This window comes from Somniosus microcephalus, chromosome 8 (assembly GCF_052327205.1).
Source record: "Somniosus microcephalus isolate GS21.2 chromosome 8, FLI_Smic_1.0, whole genome shotgun sequence".
In the NCBI taxonomy this organism is placed as follows: Eukaryota; Metazoa; Chordata; class Chondrichthyes; order Squaliformes; family Somniosidae; genus Somniosus; species Somniosus microcephalus.
Genome location: NC_140994.1, coordinates 7509330 through 7535869, shown reverse-complemented (window position 1 = coordinate 7535869; position 26540 = coordinate 7509330). Strand labels below are relative to the sequence as shown.

Here is a 26540-nt window from a genome sequence, read left to right as displayed (position 1 = left end):
TCTATCTATATCTATCTTTCTATCTACCTATCGGTATCTATCTATCTATCTATCTATCTACTATCTATCTATCTCTATCTACTTAGCTGTCTATCTAACTATCTGTCTGTCGGTCTCTATCTATCTATCTCTATCTCTCTATCTATCTATCTCTATCTCTCTATCTATCTCTCTATCTATCTAGCTCTATCTATCTCTCTATCTATCTTCTCTATCTATCTATCTAACTCTATCTCTCTATCTATCGGCCTCGCTATCTATCTATGTTTCTATCTACCTATCTATATCTATCTATCTCTCTATCTACCTATCTATATCTATCTATCTATCTATCTCTAACTATCTATCTGTCTATCTATATATCTATCTATCTCTATATATCTGTCTGTCTGTCGGTCTCTCTATCTATCTTTCTATCTATCTTATATAGTGTATACATGCGTGTATAGTGTGTCTGTGTAGTATGTAGCTCTATATGAGAGTGAATATCTGTTAGTGTGACTGAGTGTGTGACAGTGTAAGTGATCCAGTGAAATTCCAATAAATTATCATTTTAAAGACACACATCCTCTAAATGTACTGAAACATTTCTCCTTATGATTCAGAACACTTCAGTAGTTGCTGGGTCTGATGGAATCCCCGCCCCGCCCCGCACTGCCCCCTTTCCCCCTTTCCCCCTTCATGTTTTCTCTTGGAATGCCATTGCCAGGAGCAGCCAGCGCTGCCCCGGGTGCAGGGCCGGCCGGCAGACAGGTGTGCGTGCTCTATTTAAACCATTGTTGGGTCGGAGGGGGCAGGTCCGCTCGCCCGTGTTTAGCCTGGGAGATCGAACGCGGAAAGCTCACAAGCGGTTAGACATTGGTGCGGGCTAGAGAGGGAGGGGAGAGAGAGGGGAGAGAGAGAGAGAGAGGATTGGGACATTTCTACTCCCACAACGAATGTGTGAGAGGAAGATTTCATCACTGCATTGAAGGTGAAAACCTGGATCAAGAGCAGGAGCTTGCCGAGAGCTGCAGTCAGAAACACCAGGAATCGGGCGGCGAAAGTGCCCAGATTTTGGGGGAAATTCACAGTCTTGAGAGCGGATTTGCTGCATATCAACTGCCTGCTTAAAGAAGGCGATTTGAAGAGGGGAGGGGGAACAAGTACAGACTCGGTGTGACAGCCTCCAGGAAGAGAAGCTTCAAGCGGCTCCACCGGTGACACTGTGAGAGCCAGAGAAACATTGTCAGAATACCGGGGGCCGACCTCTCGGACACCGCTCCCCCCTGAGAGAGACTCGGCGTTGATCAGTCTGCAACAAAAAAAACCCCGAGACTTCATCCCTGCCAGAAAAAATACAGAACCGAGAGAGGAGAGAGAGGAGAGAGAGAGGCAGCATTGACTGGATGCGGTGCTCACTCTGTGCTGGGCTCCCACATTAATCCGCTGCCCTTCCCTCCACTCTCCCGAGTCTGCACCAGTCCCTCTCTCTCTCTCTCTCTGTGTGACCTGACTCTTTCCCTTTATACCATTTTTTCCCCCAACTCCAAGTTCTCTGACTGGGTTCCACACAGAATTCTCCGCCTCCCCCCCCCCCCCCCCCCCCCACCCCGAGAACATCAGGGCAGCGGGACCTCGGTGCGGCTCCATCCCGGCTCGCCGCCGCTCACTCCTCCTGTCCCTGTGTCAGGAATCACCCTCTGGATTAAGCCGGCTCCAGGGAGTCCCCTTTGCAGATTAGAGGAATACCATCTGTAATTTTTTTTTTTGGTTATTGACGCTTCAAGCATTCAGTAAAACAAAAACTGCGACAAACAAGATTCACCTAAAATCCAGGATGCGCCTTCTCTCCACACGCCTCAGCTACCTGTGAGTTACTGACTGGCTCGGGTATTGTTTACTAACATAGATCTCGTTATTCGTAATATTATTCCGTTACTGTTAAAGTCTGCAAAAGTTTGCGAGTGTCCTGAGTGTGAATGTCAGAGCTCCCTAACTCTCCCTGTCCATTCACAGGTGCCTGCAGTTCCTGGCCTTCTGCTTCCAAGCGCAGGTTGGTGTCCTCGTTTACTTTCTCCTTCAGTTATTTGTGTGTTTATTTTTTTTTTAATGAACATATTGATCGCTTGTCTCTCAAAGGGTCGGTGACAAATTGATGCGGGAGCTTTTAACTGGAAGCTGAGTGCATGTGGGTCGCTCTCAGTGTCAGAATAGACAATGATGTGTACACTTGGCCGGGAGAGGAGACGCGGCTGGGGGAATAGCTGGGCTGGAGTCCAACACCGAGAGAGCCCCGGAGAGGAAGGCTGGGGAAGAGAAGGAGAGGCTGAGAAAGAGAAACTGAGAGAGAGAGAGGAAGATAGAAACTGCACGGAGCAGTAAACAAAGACAGACAAGAGAGGGAAAAATAGAAATAGAAAGAAGGGACAGAAACAGGGATAAAAGAGGGAGAGATGGAGTGAAAGGGCGGAGAGAGTAGATGTGGGGGTTAAAAGTTGCAGGAAGAGCGGGAGAGGGGGCGCAGAGTGCACCGATTGGGAAGGTACGGAGCGACCGACAGGCGCACAGAAAGACACATCTTTCAGACTCGGTCTGTTCCACATGTTTGTCTCATTGAGCGGGCGGGTAGACATTGCCGGCATTGTGCGGGCTCGGGGAGAAGTCTCGGTGTAACTGAAGGAATGGCGATGTCAGACCGCCCTCGGCAACAGGCTCTCTGATTGCCCCGAGCCCCGGGCCGGGGGGCCAGACACCCTCCAGCCCGAGCGCACCCGCCCAGTGAACACAGCCACTGAGATACATTGATAAACAATTAATACAATATTCCACAGGACAGAGAGAGAGACATCGGGAGGGCACGAGTCATTTTTTAAATTTATTAAACGATTTGCACAACCGGGTCCTCTGAGAAATGAAACTATTCCTAGGTTGAGCCTTCTGTTAATTGATTAAAGTTTTTAAATATATTTTAAAGAAGCATAGAAGTGAGGAGGCAATATTCTTGGACCGAGGGAAGTTCCCGTACAGGCGGTGCCTCGGTCTGAAGGCGGCTGTCTGTATCTGTGATGGTTTAATGTACACGTGTATTGTATATTGTATTTTCTTTAAAGGTAACCTATCAGTCACCGCCTAATTTTACACAGCACGTAAAGGAGCAGACCAGGCAGACGGACCGGCTCAGCAGGAGGCTCATCCGCACCTACCAGCTCTACAGTCGCACCAGCGGCAAACATGTGCAGGTCCTGGGCAAGAAAATCAACGCCAAGGCGGAGGACGGGGACAAGTACGGTAAGAGAGAGAACCTGGCAGAGCGAGAGAGAGAGAGAGAGAGATGCTGGGGGAGAGAGAGACTGGAGAGAGGGAGGGAGACACTGGGGAGAGAGAGAGAGAGACTGGAGAGAGGGAGGGAGACACTGGGGAGAGAGAGAGAGAGACTGGAGAGAGGGAGGGAGACACGGGAGAGAGAGAGAGAGACTGGAGAGAGGGAGGGAGACACTGGGGAGAGAGAGAGAGAGACTGGAGAGAGGGAGGGAGACACGGGAGAGAGAGAGAGACTGGAGAGAGGGAGGGAGACACTGGGGGAGAAAGAGAGAGACTGGAGAGAGGGAGGGAGACTGGGGAGAGAGAGAGAGAGAGACTGGAGAGGGAGGGAGACACTGGGGAGAGAGAGAGAGAGACTGGAGAGAGGGAGGGAGACACTGGGGAGAGAGAGAGAGAGAGAGACTGGAGAGAGGGAGGGAGACACTGGGGAGAGAGTGAGAGAGACACTGCGGAGAGAGAGAGAGAGACTGGAGAGAGGGAGGGAGACACTGGGGAGAGAGAGAGAGAGACTGGAGAGAGGGAGGGAGACACTGGGGAGAGAGAGAGAGAGACTGGAGAGAGGGAGGGAGACACTGGGGAGAGAGAGAGAGAGACTGGCGAGAGGGAGGGAGACACTGGGGAGAGAGAGAGAGAGACACTGCGGAGAGAGAGAGAGAGACTGGAGAGAGGGAGGGAGACACTGGGGAGAGAGAGCGAGAGACTGGGGAGAGGGAGGGAGACACTGGGGAGAGAGAGAGAGAGACTGGAGAGAGGGAGGGAGACACGGGGGCGAGAGAGAGAGAGACTGGAGAGAGGGAGGGAGACACTGGGGGAGTCTACCAAGAGAGGACAGGATATGCTCTCACTGCAGTCAGGGAGTAGTGGAGACAGAGATGCACTTCCTCACAGCTTGTAGAAAATATCAGGGCATAAGGGAGAATTTCTACCCAAAATTCACAAAAATATGCCCGGAATTCAGAAATTTGAATGACGACCAAAAACTCCCATACCTACTAGGGGAAGAGAGAAATTGTGTAACCTTAGCGGCACACTATGTTACAGCTTGCCATAAACAGAGGGACAACCACTAAATATAAGAAAAGAGTACATACAAATTATATGAATGTATATTTATACACTCAGGGATATATCTGTTTATACACTGTATGAATAGATCTGTGTTTATGTGTTCAACCATAAATGTATTTTGATGCTTTGGCAACATAAGATGTACCTTGTCATGCCAATAAAGCGATTTGAATTGAATTGAATTGAATTGAAAGAGAGAGAGAGACTGGAGAGAGGGAGGGAGACACTGGGGAGAGAGAGAGAGAGAGACTGGAGAGAGGGAGGGAGACACTGGGGAGAGAGAGAGAGAGACTGGAGAGAGGGAGGGAGACACTGCGGGAGAAAGAGAGAGAGAGACTGGAGAGAGGGAGGGAGACACTGGGGGAGCAAAGAGAGAGACTGGAGAGAGGGAGGGAGGCACTGGGGAGAGAGAGAGAGAGAGACTGGAGAGAGGGAGGGAGACACTGGGGAGAGAGAGACGTTGTGTGAGAGAGAGAGAGACACTGGGGAGAGGGAGAAAAACTGGAGGAAAGGAGGGAGCCTCTGGGAAAGAGAGAGACTTAAGAGAGAGAGCCTGGATAAAGTATTTGGAGAGATTAGAAGAGACACTGGAAAGACTAGGGAGAGACACCGGAGATTGGAAAATAGACGAGAGAGCGCGAATGAGCGCAATTTAAGAAACGGGGGAGTTAAAGAAAGACAGAGAAACGAGAGCGAGAGAAACAAATGGGAAAACAGAAAGTGTAAAGATGGAGAGTGAGGAGAGATTGGAGAGGAACGCAAGTGAGAGGTGAATGGCAATGAACCAGTAAAAGAAAAATGCTCAAATTCAGTGTCACCTCAGTCAGTCTCGGGGTTAAACTCTGGCCGGAATCTGACCCAGGTTGGGATCTGACCCAGGAACTCTGGCCCAGGGACACTGGCCGGGATCTGACCCAGGGACACTGGCCGGGATCTGACCCAGTGACACTGGCCGGGATCTGACCCAGGGACACTGGCCGGGATCTGACCCAGGGACACTGGCCGGGATCTGACCCAGGGACACTGGCCGGGATCTGGCCCAGGGACACTGGCCGGGATCTGGCCCAGGGACACTGGCCGGGATCTAGCCCAGGGACACTGGCCGGGATCTGACCCAGGGACACTGGCCGGGATCTGACCTAGGGACACTGGCCGGGATCTGACCCAGGGACACTGGCCGGGATCTGACCCAGAGACACTGGCTGGGATCTGACCCAGGGACACTGGCCGGGATCTGACCCAGGGACACTGGCCGGGATCTGACCCAGGGACACTGGCCGGGATCTGACCCAGGGACACTGGCCGGGATCTGACACAGAGACACTGGCCGGGATCTGACCCAGGGACACTGGCCGGGATCTGACCCAGTGACACTGGCCGGGATCTGACCCAGGGACACTGGCCGGGATCTGACCCAGGGACACTGGCCGGGATCTGACCCAGAGACACTGGCCAGGATCTGACCCAGGGACACTGGCCGGGATCTGACCCAGTGACACAGGCCGGGATCTGACCCAGGGACACTGGCCGGGATCTGACCCAGAGACACTGGCCGGGATCTGACACAGAGACACTGGCCGGGATCTGACCCAGGAACACTGGCCGGGATCTGACCCAGGGACACTGGCCAGGATCTGACCCAGGGACACTGGCCGGGATCTGGCTCAGGGACACTGGCCGGGATCTGACCCAGAGACATTGGCCGGGATCTGACCCAGGGACACTGGCCGGGATCTGGCTCAGGGACACTGGCCGGGATCTGACCCAGAGACACTGGCCGGGATCTGACCCAGAGACACTGGCCGGGATCTGGCTCAGGGACACTGGCCGGGATCTGACCCAGACACACTGGCCGGGATCTGACCCAGGGACACTGGCCGGGATCTGACCCAGGGACACTGGCCGGGATCTGACCCAGGGACACTGACCGGGATCTGACCCAGAGACACTGGCCGGGATCTGACCCAGGGACACTGGCCGGGATCTGACCCAGAGACACTGGCCGGGATCTGACCCAGGGACACTGGCCGGGAACTGGCTCAGGGACACTGGCCGGGATCTGACCCAGGGACACTGGCTGGGATCTGACCCAGAGACACTGGCCGGAACTGACCCAGAGACACTGGCCGGGATCTGACCCAGGGACACTGGCCGGGATCTGGCTCAGGGACACTGGCCGGGATCTGACCCAGGGACACTGGCCGGGATCTGACCCAAGGACACTGGCCGGGATCTGACCCAGGGACACTGGCCGGGATCTGACCCAGGGACACTGGCCGGGATCTGGCTCAGGGACACTGGCCGAGATCTGGCCCAGGGACACTGGCCGGGATCTGACCCAGGGACACTGGCCGGGATCTGACCCAGGGACACTGGCCGGGAACTGACCGGGATCTGGCCGGGATCTGACCCAGAGACACTGGCCGGGATCTGACCCAGGGACACTGGCCGGGATCTGACCCAGGGACACTGGCCGGGATCTGACCCAGGGACACTGGCCGGGATCTGACCCAGGGACACTGGCCGGGATCTGACCCAGGGACACTGGCCGGGATCTGGCTCAGGGACACTGGCCGGGATCTTACCCAGGGACACTGGCCGGGATCTGACCCAGGGACACTGGCCGGGATCTGACCCAGGGACACTGGCCGGGATCTGACCCAGGGACACTGGCCGGGATCTGACCCAGGGACACTGGCCGGGATCTGACCCAGGGACACTGGCCGGGATCTGACCCAGGGACACTGGCCGGGATCTGACCCAGGGACACTGGCCGGGATCTGACCCAGGGACACTGGCCGGGATCTGACCCAGGGACACTGGCCGGGATCTGACCCAGGGACACTGGCCGGGATCTGACCCAGGGACACTGGCCGGGATCTGACCCAGGGACACTGGCCGGGATCTGACCCAGGGACACTGGCCGGGATCTGACCCAGGGACACTGGCCGGGATCTGACCCAGGGACACTGGCCGGGATCTGACCCAGGGACACTGGCCGGGATCTGACCCAGGGACACTGGCCGTGATCTGACCCAGAGACACTGGCCGGGATCTGACCCAGGGACACTGGCTGGGAGCTGTGATTTGGAAGCGGCTCTCCCGCACTGAGCCAGGATTATTTTTATATTTAACTATTTTCTGTTCATTCGTTATTTCGGGATGTAAGTGCACTGGGCGGGAGGGGGGATTAAAAACCCGCAACCCCACCCGAGACCTGAAGGCATCAAACGGCGACCGGGTGGCCCGCCTGCCCTCGCCGAGACTCAGAGGCCGCTTCTATAAATAACCTGGTCTCACAACCACATCACACCGCTTCCAAACAGCGAGAGTGTCCCCGTCAGACGGGGAATCATCCGTGTTCTGTGTTTGGTGTCTCATTGATGTTAAATTCTGATCTCCACATTCTCCTTGTACCCGAGCCGCTGTTGAGATATTCACACAGTGAACTGGAGCGAATCCGTTTCATGTGTTGCTCAAGGACAGGAGAGCGAGTGAGTCGCGCTGAAAGAGTTTCATGTCATTTGTTTTTTCTGTCCCCCTACACCCTGGGGGAAGCGAACCTCCTGGCTGGCCTCGCTCAGAGAGCTGCAATCCCCCCTGAATTTACTGGTCGGGAAACTTGTCGCTGGGTTTTTCCATCGGCTGATTTCTCTCCCCCTGTGATCACTCTCTGTGTCTGCGAGCAATCCACTAAATCAATCCTCAAACCCTTTACTGCCGAACCGATCGATTGATTCCGCCCCTCCCCCGAATTAATGGGCGCTTTCTGGCTTTATTTAATTAAAAGGAATCGCTCCTGCCGCCTGCTCCCTTCCCAAGACAACATTGACGGCATTTAATCAGCGGCCTTCATCGATCTCGGGTCCTGGTTATGGCGATGGCTTCCGCAGATGGTTGTGGTCATTAGTTGTGGTCGGTTGTACAACAACAACAACTTGTATTTATACAGCGCCTTAAACATAGTAAAACGTCCCAAGGCGATTCACAGGAACGATTATCAAACAAAGTTTGACACCCAGCCACATAAAGAGATATTAGGGCAGGTGACCAAAAGCTTGGTCAAAGAGGTAGGTCTTAAGGAGCGTCTTAAAGCAGGAGAGAGATGGAGAGGTTTAGGGAGGGAATTCCAGAGCTTAGGGCCCAGGCAGCTGAAGGCACGGCCGCCAATGGTGGAGCGATGAAAATCGGGGATGCGCAAGAGGCCAAAATTGGAGGAGCGCAGAGATCTCAGAGGTTACAGAGCTAGGGAGGATGCGAGGCCATGGAGGGATTTGAAAACAAAGTGAGAATTTTTTAATCGAGGTGTTGCTTAACTGGGAGCCAATGTTGGTCAGCGAGCACAGGGGGTGATGGGTGAACGGGACTTGGTGCGAGTTAGGGTACAGTTGTGGTGATTAGTTGCAGTGATTGATTGTGATGAATAGCTGCCATGATCACTTGCTTGGGTTTGGCAGATGTTTGGCTGTGGTGATTGAACATAAAATAAGAATTAGGAGCAGCAGTAGGCCATTCGACCCCTCGAGCCTGCTCCACCATTCGATATGATCATGGCTGATCTTCTACCTCAACTCCACTTTCCCACCGATCCCCATATCCCTTGATGCCCCTAGAGTCCAAAAAATCTATCGACCTCAGCCTTGAATATACTCAATGACTCAGCATTCTCTGGGGCAGAGAATTCCAAAGATTCACAACCCTCTGAGTGAAGAAATTTCTCCTCATCTCAGTCCTAAATGGCCGACCCCTTATCCTGAGACAGACCCCTGGTTCTAGATTCTCCAGCCAGGGGGAAACAACCTCGCAGCATCTACCCTGTCAAGCCCTCTAAGAATTTTATATAGTTTAATGAGATCACTTCTTATTCTAAACTCCACAAAATATAGCCCCAATCTACTCAATCTCTCCTCATAGGGCAACCCTCTCATCCCAGGAATCAGTCTAGTCAACCTTCGCTGCACCGCCTCCAAGGCAAGTATATCCTTCATTAGGTAAGGAGACCAAAACTGTGCCCAGTACTCCAGGTGTGGTCTCACCAAAGCCCTGTATAATTTCAGCAAGGCTTCCTTACTCTTATACTCCAACCCCCTTGCAATTCAGGCTAATAACCCAAATCCCTCTGAATACCAACATTTACTAGTCTCTCACCTTTTAAAAAATATTCTACTTTTCCATTCTTCCTACCAACGTGGATAATTTTACACTTACCCACATTATACTCCATCTGCCACCTTCTTGCCCAATCACTTAACCTGCCGATATCCCTTTACAGGCTCTTTGCGTCCTCCTCACAGCTTACTCTCCCACCTAGGATTGATTGTGATGAGTGGTCCTGGTGATGGTTTTGCTGAAGATTGTGGTGATTCCTGCTAAGTGACTGGTGCTGTAATGGTTAGGGTCCTGGGCTCCGAGGAAGAGGTCCCAGCTACACACCTGCCAAAGTGTAACTCAGAGCGGATGCAGATTGTTCTTAATCAGAGAAGAAGGGTATTTATGTAAATAGAAGTTTATACGTTATTATTTTAAGCATTTTTCAAACCCAGAAGTTATTTTGTACAAAAATGAGTTTGGTAACTGAAGACATATCCAAGCTTCAGGTTTTGTCTTGTTCTCTGGGTATGGGCAACACTGGCACAGTTACATTTATTGCCCATCCCTAGTTGGCATGAGTAGGTAGTACTGTGTCTTCTTCAGAGGGCATCGGATGGGACTGGAGTCACCTGTGGGTTAGACCAGGTAGGAGTGATAGGTTCCCTTCCATAAAGGCGATTAGTGAACTAGTTGGGTTTGTGACAACAATTCAGCCACTTTCCTGGTTATTTCCTGGTGCTAATCCGCAAGTTACATTTATTGAGTTGCCCCAGTGAGATTTGAACTCATCGTCTCCGGGTCTAGGATAGCAAATCCATTGCTAATGCTGCACTTCCACTTTCAGATAGAATGATTTCAGGTGTGCATGGACACAAAATTGGCCGTGTCTCATCCCAGACTGAAACGCTCAAAGGCAGCATTTACACTAAAACTGTAGCGCGGTACCAATTCACACCGACGCTGCTGCTGAAGTGTAGATCCAGATGTAGTGCCCAACCGGACCCCAGAGTGAAGCGGAGTGCCACTCCGCCAAACCGCTTCTCACCAATGCTCCGGTTGTCGTGTAAATGCAACCTAAAGCCACAGGGCGTGAGATCCCACTCGGGGGCTGTCTCCCATCAGATGGCACTCGCACTATCTGCAGTATAGCTCCAGCCTGATGTGACATATCCAGGAACAGCACTGCAATAGACTTTGTACAAGTGGTGGAATTTTTCTAATGTTATTAAAAGACAGATGCTCCTGACAATAAAAGCTTACACCGCACGAGCAGAACTTGGCAAATACAGCCATGGAGCTCTTTTATGGTTTACTTTACCTGGGTGTGGGTATAACTCCAGCCTGCCAGCTGTATTTAGCTCTCCACAGACAGTGGGTAATGAGTAAGGGCAGTAGAACAGCACCCTAAGTATGTATATAAGAGTATGTGTGAGTATACTGGTGTGAGTGTCTGAATATGTGCCAGTGGATATTTATGTGTTGCAAGTGTCTGTGTGTGTGAATATCACAAGATTGCAAGTAATTTCAGATAACGCAGTCAATCGGCACATCTTAGATCATCCACACAGAATTTAAAAAATTACATTCCCCATCACCTCGTCTAGCTGCCTCTTCAATGAGTTGAAGATTTTCACTTCCCCTAACTTACTTGGAAAACCAGTCCAAGTGTTTATCTCTCTTCATATAAAAAAATTCTTCCCAACATCAGTCCTCTTCCGCCTATCAGCCTATTCTGGTTCATTCACACTTGAGACGTTTAGCGGCAGTGCAGAGCATAAATCGGGTGTAGAGGCCCAGACTCCCAAGTAAAGTAGAATGAGACTGCCGCCTTTAGGGAGTCTCAGGTCCACTTGGTTCCAGTGACAGGCCAGGCCCCGACACTGGGGTCAAGCTGCATTTACACTATAACTGCAGCATTAGTGTGAAGTGATACTACTTCATACTAACACAACAGTTATAATGTGAGTGCGCCCTTAGTGCCTTGGCCTATCTTGAAATAGAGATTTTCTTTATCTATACTGTTCAATGTGTGCATAGATTTGAGTGTGTGTGGAGTGTATATATACATATATTTATGTGTGTGCGCATGTGTGACTTTAGCCCTATTAGGTTCTGTATGAACCAGGCTGAAGTGGGTCTTCCACACAATGGAATGTTACACCAGCAACCTGCTCCAGATTCAGAACGTTGCTTAAAACAGAGGCATGCATCTATTCCCAGTTAGAGTTCTGTAAAACAGAGCTGGAGAACACATCTGTGTTTGGGAAGCTAAATATTTCTATGAAAAAGAGAAATCACACAGCCTATGTTAACAAACAAAAAAGATTGAAAATTTGCGAATTGGGATGGCTAAAGCTTCTGACCGTGACAGTTTAGACCAGCCTTTTATAATATTGTACATAGATATAATTAATGAACTGGTTCATTAGTCAAGCAGAGTTCCAGTAGAGATTTCACTTTACATCATACTCCATAGTATCTGTTGCCTGTCAGGGGTGTCTTATATGTGAAGTGCCAGCTGTGACTCAGTAAGTAGCACTCTTGACTTACTAAGTCAGAAGGTTGTGAGTTTGAGTCCCACTTCAGAGACTTGAGCACATAATCTTGGTTGACATGCCAGTGCAGTACTGAGGGAATGCTGTACTGTCGGAGCTGCCGTCTTTCAGATGAGACGATAAATTGAAGCCCTGTCCGCCCTCTCAGGTGAATGTAAAAGACCCCATGGAATTTTTTGAAGGAGAGCAGGGGGAGTTCTCCCTGGTATCCTGGGCCAATATTTATCCCTCAACCAACATCACTAAAATTGCATAATTGTTCATTGCTTTTTGTGGGAGCTTGCTGTGCGCAAATTGGCTGCCGCGTTTCCTACATTACCACAATGACTACATTTCAAAAAGTACTTCATTGGCTGTGACACAATTTGGGACGTCCTGAGGTCATGAAAGGAACTGTATAATTACAAGATTTTACTTTCTTTTATAATTTATTGCACTGATTTGTCATTGCTGTCACTACATCAGTCCAAAAGGTCTGCGCAGATTGCTAGTGGTGAAGTCGGGTTACAAACTCTGGTTGGGCGTATTCCTGGGGGTTTCATCATACGACCTCCTACCTCCTACCACCCCACCTAGTAAGACAGCCTTCTTTGTCCATATCCAATATATATTTTGTAACTAATAAACAAAAGAGTTTTAAAAAAATGAAAATAAAAACACAATTTTGCTCCCGAGTGTTGCTCACAGCAGTGTCTGGGAGATGAAGCTTTAATTCCTGGAGACTCAGGACAGTCCTGGAGGGTTGGCCACCCTATGGTGAAGCTTTATGTCCAGCTCCTCCTGCCTGTGAACCTTTCTCCCAGGCTGTAGTGCTACCTGGAGCTCTGTCCCCTCGACACAGAGGTTCAAGCACCGGGTTTTGGAGCAGGTTTACTGAAACATTCATGAGGCTGTGAGATAGCTGTTCCCAACCCCCTGACATTCCAGTATAATTTCTCCAAGTCTTTCTGTGCTCTTGGGGGAGTTGGAGGTGGTCCTCGCTACAGCTGGCCCAGGCTGTGCCCTCTTGCTTTGTCCTTAATATACCAAAAAAAAGACAGTGTTTGCATCTCACTCAGATTAGGCCCTTACATTTCATACAGAGGCAGAGGACAGTTAGATCAGCTGAGCCTTTTAGACAAGAGTTTAGATATCCTATGGGAGCCTGATTCCCTCTTGTGTGATTCCCAGAAGCCAGGTTTTCAATGACAGCTCAACCCAATCCTTCCAGTGTCTGTGTTCAATTACAGGCTGACCTTTTAGAGGAGAAAAGAATATCTGGTAGGATAAGGCTGTCGTGACGTGCAGGAGAAAAAAACTGCCACCTGTTTGAGGGAGGGCTGAATCTGTACATTATTATCAAAGTGAGTCAGGCAAGTTTGAGTTGCAGGAGAGAAGCTTAAATTGATGACAGAATGACGAACTAATGGGTTGACATCATGCTGTGTGATACATTAACCTGCCTATATGAAATGTCAGCGCCAATTAGATATTTCCTGGGCATCTTGTCAGCAAGAATGGGCCGGCTGTGGGCATGTTCTGCCCAATGCCCACCTGTTCTCCACCGGTAGTTAAAGTCAGCCCACTGTATCACTGGGTGGGATATTATATCTTTGGATGGGATATTGTATCATTGGGTGGGATATTTTATCATTGAGTGGAATATTGTACCATTGGGTGAGATATTGTACCATTGGGTGAGATATTGTATCATTGGGTGGGATATTGTATCATTGGGTGGGATATTGTACCATTGCGTGAGATATTGTATCATTGGGTGGGATATTGTACCATTGGGTGGGATATTGTACCATTGGGTGAGATATTGTACCATTGGGTGAGATATTGTATCATTGGGTGGGATATTGTACCATTGAGTGGGATATTGTACTATTGGGTGGGATATTGTTCCATTGGGTGGGATATTGTATCATTGAGTGGGATATTGTACCATTGGGTGAGATATTGTGTCATTGGGTGAGATATTGTACCATTGGGTGGGATATTGTTCCATTGGGTGGGATATTGTACCATTGGGTGAGATATTGTATCATTGGGTGAGATATTGTACCATTGGGTGGGATATTGTACCATTGGGTAGGATATTGTTCCATTGGGTGGGATATTGTACCATTGGGTGAGATATTGTAGCATTGGGTGGGATATTGTACCATTGGGTGGAATATTGTACCATTGGGTGAGATATTGTTCCATTGGGTGGGATATTGTACCATTGGGTGAGATATTGTACCATTGGGTGGGATATTGTACCATTGAGTGGGATATTGTTCCATTGGGTGGGATATTGTACCATTGGGTGGGATATTGTACCATTGAGCGGGATATTGTACCATTGGGTGGGATATTGTTCCATTGGGTGGGATATTGTACCATTGAGTGGGATATTGTTCCATTGAGTGGGATATTGTACCATTGGGTGGGATATTGTATCATTGGGTGGGATATTGTATCATTGAGTGGGATATTGTTCCATTGGGTGGGATATTGTTCCATTGGGTGGGATATTGTACCATTGAGTGGGATATTCTACCATTGGGTGGGATATTGTATCATTGAGTGGGATATTGTTCCATTGGGTGGGATATTGTTCCATTGGGTGGGATATTGTACCATTGAGTGGGATATTGTTCCCTTGAGTGGGATATTGTACCATTGGGTGGGATATTGTATCATTGGGTGGGATATTGTATCATTGAGTGGGATATTGTTCCATTGGGTGGGATATTGTTCCATTGGGTGGGATATTGTACCATTGGGTGGGATATTGTACCATTGAGTGGGATATTGTATCATTGAGTGGGATATTGTTCCATTGGGTGGGATATTGTTCCATTGGGTGGGATATTGTACCATTGAGTGGGATATTGTACCATTGGGTGGGATATTGTATCATTGCGTGGGATATTGTACCATTGGGTGGGATATTGTATCATTAGGTGGGATATTGTATCATTGGGTGGGATATTGTATCATTGAGTGGGATATTGTATCATTGTGTGGGATATTGTACCATTGGGTGGGATATTGTATCATTGGGTGGGATATTGTATCATTGGGTGGGATATTGTTCCATTGGGTGGGATATTGTATCATTGTGTGGGATATTGTTCCATTGGGTGGGATATTGTACCATTGAGTGGGATATTGTACCATTGGGTGGGATATTGTACCATTGAGTGGGATATTGTATCATTGGGTGGGATATTGTATCATTGGGTGGGATATTGTTCCATTGGGTGGGATATTGTACCATTGAGTGGGATATTGTACCATTGGGTGGGATATTGTATCATTGGGTGGGATATTGTACCATTGAGTGGGATATTGTACCATTGAGTGGGATATTGTTCCATTGGGTGGGATATTGTACCATTGAGTGGGATGTTGTACCATTGAGTGGGATATTGTACCATTGAGTGGGATATTTTACCATTGGGTGGGATATTGTACCATTGGGTGGGATATTGTATCATTGGGTGGGATATTGTACCATTGGGTGGGATATTGTACCATTGGGTGGGATATTTTATCATTGGGTGGGATATTGTACCATTGGGTGGGATATTGTACCATTGGGTGGGATATTGTACCATTGAGTGGGATATTGTATCATTGAGTGGGATATTGTTCCATTGGGTGGGATATTTACCATTGAGTGGGATATTGTACCATTGAGTGGGATATTGTAACATTGAGTGGGATATTTTACCATTGGGTGGGATATTGTACCATTGGTTGGGATATTGTATCATTGGGTGGGATATTGTATCATTGGGTGGGATATTGTATCATTGGGTGGGATATTGTACCATTGGGTGGGATATTGTATCATTGGGTGGGATATTGTTCCATTGGGTGGGATATTTACCATTGAGTGGGATATTGTACCATTGAGTGGGATATTGTAACATTGAGTGGGATATTGTACCATTGGTTGGGATATTGTATCATTGGGTGGGATATTGTATCATTGGGTGGGATATTGTATCATTGGGTGGGATATTGTACCATTGAGTGGGATATTGTATCATTGGGTGGGATATTGTACCATTGAGTGGGATATTGTATCATTGGGTGGGATATTGTATCATTGGGTGGGATATTGTATCATTGGGCGGGATATTGTATCATTGGGTGGGATATTGTACCATTGAGTGGGATATTGTATCATTGGGTGGGATATTGTATCATTGGGTGGGATATTGTATCATTGGGTGGGATATTGTACCATTGAGTGGGATATTGTATCATTGGGTGGGATATTGTATCATTGGGTGGGATATTGTACCATTGAGTGGGATAATGCAACATCCGAGCATTCATACAAGCAGCTGGATGGGAAGATATGATTACTTCTCATTCCCAGTATTGCTTCTTTTTAAATTCATGTTATCCCTATTTCACTGCAGTAAGATAATGAAGACACAGGAATGTTTAAAAATATTGGCTAATTGAAAAGGAAAGAAGTTGTAGGGCTGTGGTGAAAGAGCAGGGGGGAGTGGGACTAATGGGATCGCTCTTTCATACAGCTGGCACAGGCACGATGGGCCGAATGGCCTCCTTCTGTGCTGAATGATTTCTATGATAATTGGCCTGCCATACAGACCAGGAATGTGACAGGTGTGATTCCTGCTCTATGTTCAATTAGCTGACTTCAGCTGGGGTACCGTTAGATGACCAACAGTTGTCCTTAGTGTTCCTTAGAACACTGCCACTGCCAATCACTATTACCTGCTTCGTGCCACAAAGTATGTGTGTGCCGATGTCAGTAGATGATAGGACTGGGCTTGATAATGATATCTTCAGACTGAACACAATCAAACAGGAAAAATGGCCACTTGGGTGAAGTACCTGAAGAATGCACACTTCAGAAAGAGTCAGGGTCTTCGGGGAGAAGACAGGAAACTGGAGAAACAAGTCATCCATTAAATTATATTTTTCTTTTAATTCTACCCCTCCTCTACCACAGTTGATGAATCCCAATTCTTCATAAACCAAGATAGTGATTATCAGAAGCTATTTGAATTTGGAGCAACACAGTTGAGTCCTACCCTGTCCTTATCCAACGTCCACACACGTGTACCTTGCTGTCTTGAATTATAACCTTACCTGAACTGTTAGAAAGGATTACAGCTTTAATCTATACATAAAAGCCACAATTCCCTATAATATACACAGGTGCTGCTATTCTCTATAATATACACAGGGGCTGCTATTCCCTATAATATACACAGGGCTGCTATTCTCTATAATATACACAGGGGCTGCTATTCCCTATAATATACACAGGGGCTGCTATTCCCTATAATATACACAGGGGCTGCTATTCTCTATAATATACACAGGGGCTGCTATTCCCTATAATATACACAGGGGCTGCTATTCCCTATATTATACACAGGGGCTGCTATTCTCTATAATATACACAGGGGCTGCTATTCTCTATAATATACACAGGGGCTGCTATTCTCTATAATATACACAGGGGCTGCTATTCCCTATAATATACACAGGGGCTGCCATTCTCTATAATATACACAGGGGCTGCGATTCTCTATAATATAAACAGGGGCTGCTATTCTCTATAATATACACAGGGGCTGCTATTCTCTATAATATACACAGGGGCTGCTATTCCCTATAATATACACAGGGGCTGCTATTCTCTATAATATACACAGGGGCTGCTATTCTCTATAATATACACAGGGGCTGCTATTCCCTATAATATACACAGGGGCTGCTATTCTCTATAATATACACAGGGGCTGCTATTCTCTATAATATACACAGGGGCTGCTATTCTTTATAATATACACAGGGGCTGCTATTCTCTGTAATATACACAGGGGCTGCTATTCCCCATAATATACACAGGGGCTGCTATTCTCTATAATATACACAGGAGCTGCTATTCTCTATAATATACACAAGGGCTGCTATTCTCTATAATATACACAGGGGCTGCTATTCTCTATAATATACACAGGGGCTGCTATTCCCTATAATATACACAGGGGCTGCTATTCTCTATAATATACACAGGGGCTGCCATTCTCTATAATATACACAGGGGCTGCTATTCTCTATAATATAAACAGGGGCTGCTACTCTCTATAATATACACAGGGGCTGCTATTCTCTATAATATACACAGGGGCTGCTATTCTCTATAATATACACAGGGGCTGCTATTCCCTGTAATATACACAGGGGCTGCTATTCTCTATAATATACACAGGAGCTGCTATTCCCTGTAATATACACAGGGGCTGCTATTCCCTGTAATATACACAAGGGCTGCTATTCTCTATAATATACACAGGAGCTGCTATTCTCTGTAATATACACAGGGGCTGCTATTCCCTATAATATACACAGTGGCTGCTATTCTCTATAATATACACAGGAGCTGCTATTCCCTGTAATGTACACAGGGGCTGCTATTCTCTATAATATACACAGGGGCTGCTATTCTCTATAATATACACAGGGGCTGCTATTCTCTATAATAGACACAGGGGCTGCTATTCTCTATAATATACACAGGGGCTGCTATTCTCTATAATATACACAGGGGCTGCTATTCTCTATAATATACACAGGGGCTGCTATTCTCTATAATATACACAGGGGCTGCTATTCTCTATAATATACACAGGGGCTGCTATTCTCTATAATATACACAGGGGCTGAAATCACCTGGAAGAAAGAACTTACATTCATATCGGGCCTATCTTGATTTCCCAAAGCACTTTACAGCCAATGAAGTAATTTTGAAGTGTAGTCACTGTTGTAATGTAGGAAATATGGTGGCCAATCTGTTCACATCACGGTCCCACAAACAGTAATGTGATAAAGATCAGATAATCTGTTTTAGTGATATCAGTTACAGACTAAATATTGGCTTGGACACCAAGGAGAACTCCCCTGCTCTTCTTCGAATAGTGCCATGGGAACTTTTACATCTACCTGAGAGGGCAGACCGGGCCTCAGTTTAACGTCTCATCCAAAAGCTTGCACCTCTGACAGTGCAGCACTCCTTCAGTATTGCACTGAGAGTGTCAGCCTAGAACTGCATGCTCAATCTCTGTAAAGGAACGTAAACCCCCAATCTAATGGATCAGAGGCGAGAGTACTGCCCACTGAGCCAAGGCTGACACCCAAGCAATGTCTGACACAACAAGCTAGTGCAACCACACAACCTGTTGTCTATCACTGCCTTCATGACCAGTAACCCACTGCTTCTCCAGTGGCATTGTAGTAAAGACACTGTCTCTGAGCCATACAGGTTGGACCTCCAGTGCGTGCTGTGTTGGTTGTGGCAGATGGAGCATGTGTGTGGACATCAGGTGAGGACAGTATCAGCCTTGGCTCTGGTGTCCTCCACAGTCAAGCAGTCAGCCATAAATCACACCCAGGTAACTAAGTGACTGCCACCCATGGTGTCCCAACAAGACAGTCAACTGCTTCAGCAGAGGAAGGAATAACACAGTAGCAATAAAGCTGAAACTCAGTTCATTGGTGAGCTTCACATATGGAGCTTAACATGGGCTGGAGCGTATTTCAAGGACACGGTTCAGATTGATAAATTGCTGAAGCTTTGCCCATAAGTCTTTTGGCCAATATTTATCCCTCAACCAACATCACTAAAACAGGTTATCTGGTCATTATCTCACTGTAGTTTGTGTGATCTGGCCATGCGCAAAATTGGTTGCCGTGTTTCCTACATTAGGACACTGAAAACACTTCAAAAGTATGTCATTGGTTGTAAAGCACTTTGGGACATCCTGTGCAGCGCCTTGGGACATTTTACCACGTCAAATTCGCTGCCGACGGAAGTGGTGGAAGCGGAGACACTCAATGTTTTCAAGGGGAGACTGGATAGGCACTTGAGGGAAATAAACTTGCAGGGCTACGGGGATAGAGCGGGGGAATGGGACTGACTGGATTGCTCTACAGAGAGCCGGCACGGACTCGATGGGCCGATTGGCCTCCTTCTGTGCCATATGACTCTAGGACTCTATATAAATACAAGTTATTGTTGTTGTTGAGGTTGTGAAAGGTGCTACATAAATACAAGTTATTTCTTTTCTTTATATTTAATAACTTGATATTGTACTGCAGGGTAACACACTGCTGCCTGTGTGTGATGCTGCTTACAAACCACCTGAATCCTGTGATGTATTGCTGAAGGGGCATTCAAACTATGGTCGTAGGACCCGAGCCCTGGCACTATGACCCTCAAAGAGGAGACAACTTGTTTCTTATTTGCTGCTTCTCCTATTTGAGGGGTTGGATTTTTTTTTGGTGCTCTTAGTACCGTGTTCTCATTAAGTTCCATGTCTCTTTATATGTGGCCTCAAGGCCTCATGGTATGTATTTATGTGGCCCATGAAGATGAGAACTTAGAGAGCCTGGTGTGTTCCTGGATTGCACCACCTACACTGGACGGTGCAGTCAGACCATCTTTTCAGCTCAGGGACCTGGGTTCAGATCTGCCTGTAATGGCCCTGCATGAAATGAGTTTAAGAAGTCTCCAAACCAAAACAGAAATTGCTGGAAACACTCAGCAGGTCAGGCAGCATCTGTGGAGAGAACGGATGTGTTAGCTTTTCAGATGTAGACCTTTAGATGAAGGGTCCGCACCTGAAATGTTAACTCTGTTATAGAAACATAGAAACATCGAAGCTAGGAGCAGGAGTAGGCCATTCGGCCCCTCGAGCCTGCTCCGCCATTCAATGAGATCATGGCTGATCATCCAAATTCAGTACCCTGTCCCTGCTTTCTCCCCATATCCCTTGATCCCTTTAGCCTTAAGAAATATATCTAACTCCTTCTTGAATATATTTAATGAATTGCCCTTATCCATTCATATGAGCAGCTTGATGGGAAGAAAAGACCTCTTCTCATTCTTAGCATTGCTACTTTTAAATTTTTGTTATGTCTGACCTGCTGAGTGTTTCCAGCAATTTCAGTTTCCTATATTTGGGGGGGGGGGTTTGGAAGTCTCAGTCCTGGTGCTTCTGGCCATTGGGGTCATAGCACAGAATGGCCACTAATCTGCCACTACCATTGTCAGACATGCTCAGAGACTCCACAGAGATTACTGATGTGAGAAATGAAAATGTCACATCTGTGCAATAAGGAGTGGCGTTCTGAGGTTGGGGTTGAAACACATTGCACATTGTTAGAGACAGTATCGAGGGAGCTTTATTGTACATCCCACCCGTGCTGTACCTGCCCTGGGAGTGTTTGAGGGGACAGTGTAGAGGGAGCTTTACTCTGTATCTAACCCTGTGCTGTACCTGCCCTGGGAGTGTTTGATGGGACAGTGTAGAGGGAGCTTTACTCTGTATCTAACCTGTGCTGTACCTGCCCTGGGAGTGTTTGATGGGACAGTGTAGAGGGAGCTTTACTCTGTATCTAACCCGTGCTGTACCTGCCCTGGGAGTGTTTGATGGGACAGTGTAGAGGGAGCTTTACTCTGTATCTAACCCGTGCTGTACCTGCCCTGGGAGTGTTTGATGGGATAGTGTAGAGGGATCTTTACTCTGTGTCTAACCCATGCTGTACCTGCCCTGGGAGCATTTGATGATGCTTGGTAGGTGAATGAGGAAAAGTATTCCATTCTCCAGCACTAACATTCCTCACCTTTGATGAGTACAGAAATCGGCCCACTTTCTTCTTCCTAAGACTCTTGGCACTGAACTAACAGTGAAACTTAGTCTGGGTCTGTTAACAGTCATGTTGTGTAGCAATCTGGGACCCGTGTTATAACAGGATGAGAGGGGATTGCTTACACCATGAATGTAAAAATAAAAAATGCTTGCTGATCAAAGACTCACTGCTCCATCCCTTTGTTTCCAATGCAGCCAAACTGATTGTGGAGACCGACACCTTCGGGAGCAGAGTCCGCATCAAGGGAGCTGAGTCTGGGTTTTACATCTGCATGAACAAGCGAGGAAAACTGATCGGAAAGGTAAGGGTTAATGTGAGAGTGGCGGTGAAACCTTCTCTCCAAACAACACTGTACCAGATTTGGAAACGGGGTGGGGGTTAGGTGTGGGGATTAGGCCGGAGAGCTCGTTGTCGGCCGGCACAGACACGATGGGCCAAATGGCCTCCTTCTGTGCCGTAAATTTCTATGATTCTATGATTACACAATGCAATTTCAGGACAAGAGAGAAACAGGAATAGAGAGTACAGAAGGAAAGATAGTGAGACAGACGCAGAGAACGGTAATTGGGAGACAGAGAAACAGAGGTGAAGGAAGGAATAGAAAGTGAAGCAAAATAGATCGAAGCAGGGACAGAAAAAGATAAATTGAGAGAAATAGTAATCGTTCGAAATGGGAACAGAGAGAAAATGTAATCGTGAGTAAGGGGGAGGAAAAGTTAATGAGACAGTAAGAAAGAAAGAGAAGTGAAGGGGAGGCAGATAGTGAGAGAGGGAGAAATAGAGTGAGAAAAACAAAAGAGACTTAGGTAAGAGAAAGAAAGACAGTGAGATAAGCAGGAGAGAGAGAAACAGTAAGAACATAAGAAATAAGAGCAGGAGTCGGCCATTCGGCCCCTCGAGCCTGCTCCCCCATTCAATACGATCATGGCTGATCTTCGACCTCAACTCCACTTTCCCGCCCCATCCCCATATCCCTTGATTCCCTTAATATCCAAAAATCTATCGCTCTCAGCCTTGAATATACTCAACGACTGAGCCTCCACAGGGGACTGGGGTAGAGAATTCCAAAGATTCACCACCCTCTGAGTGAAGAAATTTCTCCTCATCTCAGTCCTAAATGGCCAACCCCTAACAGAGAGACAGACAGTGAGACAGAAATGGAAGAAGAAAATAGTCACAAAAAAAGTCAAGGTAAGGGAGGGTAAGACACAAGTAGCAGAAAGTGGTACAAAAGAGTAAAGGTAAGTTTGAATGAGTCGGCTGGAAGGATGCTGCACTGTGGGTGCTCCGAGCCCGGAATGACACACTGCTGCCAACACACAGATTTTGATCTGTCCTTTTTATTGTAGACTGTGTTATTAGACCTTTGCATTAGGGCGCAGGCTCTCTCACATCAGCAGAGGGTTTTCCCGCTGAGGTTAGGTGATTGATTAAGGAAGTGGGACGAGAAAGCTGGCTGCAGAATCAGCCGCCTCTTCTCGTCCCATCCCTGGCTCCCAATCTTTAGCACTTTAAATGATTGCATAAAGACGGTTAGTCGATCCCACCTGAGATTCAGGCGCTTTCCCCCAACAGGAATATTGCAGTCTGTGTTAAAACCGTGGCCCTAATGCCCATGAATCTTAACCCCACTTATTGAGAATCTTAACCCCACTTACTGACGTTCCTTTATTCGCCCTCTCGCCCAACCTCGATCTTTACTAATGCACGGGATTAAAATTGAATTGTAAACTGAAAGCTGCGACTGACCCGCAGAGATGGGGAGGGTCCCGCTTCCTCCCTGACTGGGGTGGGGGTTTTAAACATTCCCCAACTCCCCATACTGACACAGATAGACAGTGGAAACTGCCCGACTGCCCAGAGGTCCCAGACTCAACCCTCCAGTTCAAGAGGAAACACCCGTCCATTAACAGTATAGGGGATTCAAACTCGAGTTATCAATAAAATAATTCATTCTGACCGTATGATGGTTAGACTTCTGTACACATAGATTATTCCAAACAGCTGTTTATTATATAAAGTGATTTATATGGAGATAAATACTCAGAATGTTAATCTGGTTTGGAATATATGTGTATGACATTACATATATAAAATAATTATAATTAACATTTTATATTAATGATCATAGCCACGATAGCCGGATAGATCGATAAATAAAATAATTATATATAATATATGTGGCTATATATAATTCTATTGCCCATCTGTTTGTTTCTATAGTGCATTAAATATTAAGGGACATCAGCATTTCCAGGGCTGACTTTGTGTCTGGTGCTGGGATCTGAAGGTTGATTGGAAGGGTTGTGTTGGGCTGGAGTGAGGGCCTGCCGCTCTCCCCCTTCCACTTGTCTAATTCTGTGTCACATCGACGAGCTGAGTGCCGGGTCCTTGCAGCGCCACCGCCACCAATAGCAGGCACACATGTGCGGGAGCCCCGCGCCCCCCGCTCGCTCCGCCATCTGTCTGTTGAGGAGGTGATATTATTCCTTGTGACAACTTGTAAATTCACAGTGCCCAGGACTGGGCCGTGCACACAGGCTGGGGAGGGGGTGCTTACATCGCAGATGGGGATCTGATACACGGAGGGGCCGCTGGTTCAACACTTCGTGGGTCAAGAATGTTTGTACATTTCGCACACCTACCCTGCCATTCACTCATTAACCTCTCAGGGACCAAGACAGCAAGTCCCAAACACAACGGGCCACATGTCCTCTAATTCTGTCTGTTCTTTAAAAAAATCTTACTTTTCTTTTCTCTCTCTTTTCTCTCTCTCTCTCTCAATTCACTCGATATATCTCCCTTTCTGTCTCTTTCTCTATCTCTTTTAATTCACTCTCTTTACATCTCTCCTTTCTGTCTCTGTATTTACATAAGAACATAAGAAATAGGAGCAGGAGTAGGCCAATCGGCCCTTCGAGCCTGCTCCGCCATTCAATAAGATCATGGCTGATCTGATCCTAACCGCCAATCCACTATCACAGAACCATCTCCTGAATCTAACAGAATTAGACACACGAAATAGGAGCAGGATCAGGCTACACAGCCCCTGGGCCCGCTCCGCTACCCACAGGGCCATGACCGATCCGAACCTAGACTCATGTCCAAATTCCTGCCCGCTCCCCGAAACCCTTAACTCCCTTTACTTCTAGGAAACTGTCTATTTCTGTTTTAAATTTATGTAATGATGTAGCTTCTACAGCTTTTTGGGGCAGCATATTCCATGGACCTACCACCCTCTGAGTGAAGTAGTTCCTCCTCATCTCAGTTTTGAAAGAGCAGCCCCTTATTCTAAGACTATGCCCCCTAGTTCTAGTTTCACCCATCATCGGGAACATCCTCCCCACATACACCCGATCCAACCCCTTCACAATCTTATATGTTTCAATAAGATCGCCTCTCATTCTTCTGAACTCCAATGAGTAGAGTCCCAATCTACTCAACCTCTCCTCATATGTCCATCCCCTCATCCCCGGGATTAACCGAGTGAACCTTCTTTGTACTGACTCGAGAGCAAGTATGTCCTTTCTTAAGTATGGACACCAAAACTGTATGCAGTATTCCAGGTGCGGTCTCACCACTACCTTGTACAACTGAAGCAATACCTCCCTATTTTTATATTCTATCCCCCTAGCAATGAAATTCACTCTAATTCCTTCTCCCTCCTTCGTTCTGTTTCTTTCTCTAGCCCTCTCTTTTAATGTCCCCCTTTCTGTCTCTTTGTCTATCCTACCCGCTCTCTCTCTCACTCTTTCTGATTCAGTCATTGTTAGGTTTTTTTTCGCAAGCCTGGAGCCAATAGCGAGATCACCTCTGTCCATTCCTGGCCAATACTAATCGATAGCAATCTATCGGGGTCTACCAAAGTCTTTAAGTTATTAAAAAAAATACTTTTCATCTTCAATTTTTTCTTTAAAAAAAGCAACGCACACAAGACATTGGAACTGATCTGAGCACGCATTCGTTGGAAGTGAAATAACAACAGAACACGCTGGAAAAACTTAGCAGGCCAGGCAACATCTGTGGAGAGAGATGCTGCCTGACCTGCTGAGCTTTTCCAGCGTTTTCTGTTGTTATTTCAGATTTCCAGCATCCGCAGTATTTTGCTATTCATTGGAAGTGAGCCTGAATCAAACATGTATTTATTGTCCTGTTTCTCTGTGCAGCGAAGCGGGAAGAGCAAGGATTGTGTCTTCACCGAGATTGTCCTGGAGAACAACTACACCGCCTTGCAGAATGCCAAGTACGAGGGCTGGTTCATGGCTTTCACCCGGAAAGGGAGACCCAGGAAAGGCTCCAAGACCAGGCAGCACCAGAGGGAGGTACACTTCATGAAGAGGTTGCCCAAGGGCCACCTGTCCTCCTTGGACACGCACAGACACTTCGAGTTCATCAACTACCCTTTCTCCAGCAGGACTAAGCGCACCAGACACTCCAGGCCTCGGTAGAGACAGCCACCGACCCAACATCATCTCTGGCCAATAACAATTACAGCAAATCATCGATGAACTGGCTCCAGTTTTTTTTTAATAAATAAATGAGATGCTTTATTTTTCTACTCAACTCCAACCAATGAGACTATACCACCAGGCGTTCGGCAAAAGAACCGCAGCCAGAAGTAGAGTTAAAATACTCTTCAGAGATGGCGCCAGAGAGGACAAGGACACACAGGGAATGTGTGACAGAGAAAGGGAAACCATTCCGACTCCAAACCCTCAGCCCAAGCTGCTCACTGCTCACCTGATCGACCCCTGAGTTGAGATGAGGGGCATGCGCCTGGTATCATGTATATAATGAGTTAGTTAGATATTGGAGTGGAAGAACAAAAGCGAGAACTCTTCA

At 47.4% G+C, this 26540-nt stretch overlaps 1 protein-coding gene across 1 annotated transcript; it reads left to right on the top strand.

Annotated features, from left to right (window-relative positions):
- Positions 1-1819: 1819 nt before the first annotated feature.
- On the top strand, positions 1820-26146 carry LOC147113275 (fibroblast growth factor 8-like). Its single transcript, XM_085994004.1, has 5 exons — positions 1820-1851; positions 1999-2035; positions 3093-3270; positions 21893-21999; positions 25865-26146. The coding sequence occupies exons 1-5, from the start codon at positions 1820-1822 to the stop codon at positions 26144-26146; spliced, it is 636 nt and encodes a 211-aa protein (XP_085850130.1).
- Positions 26147-26540: the final 394 nt, after the last annotated feature.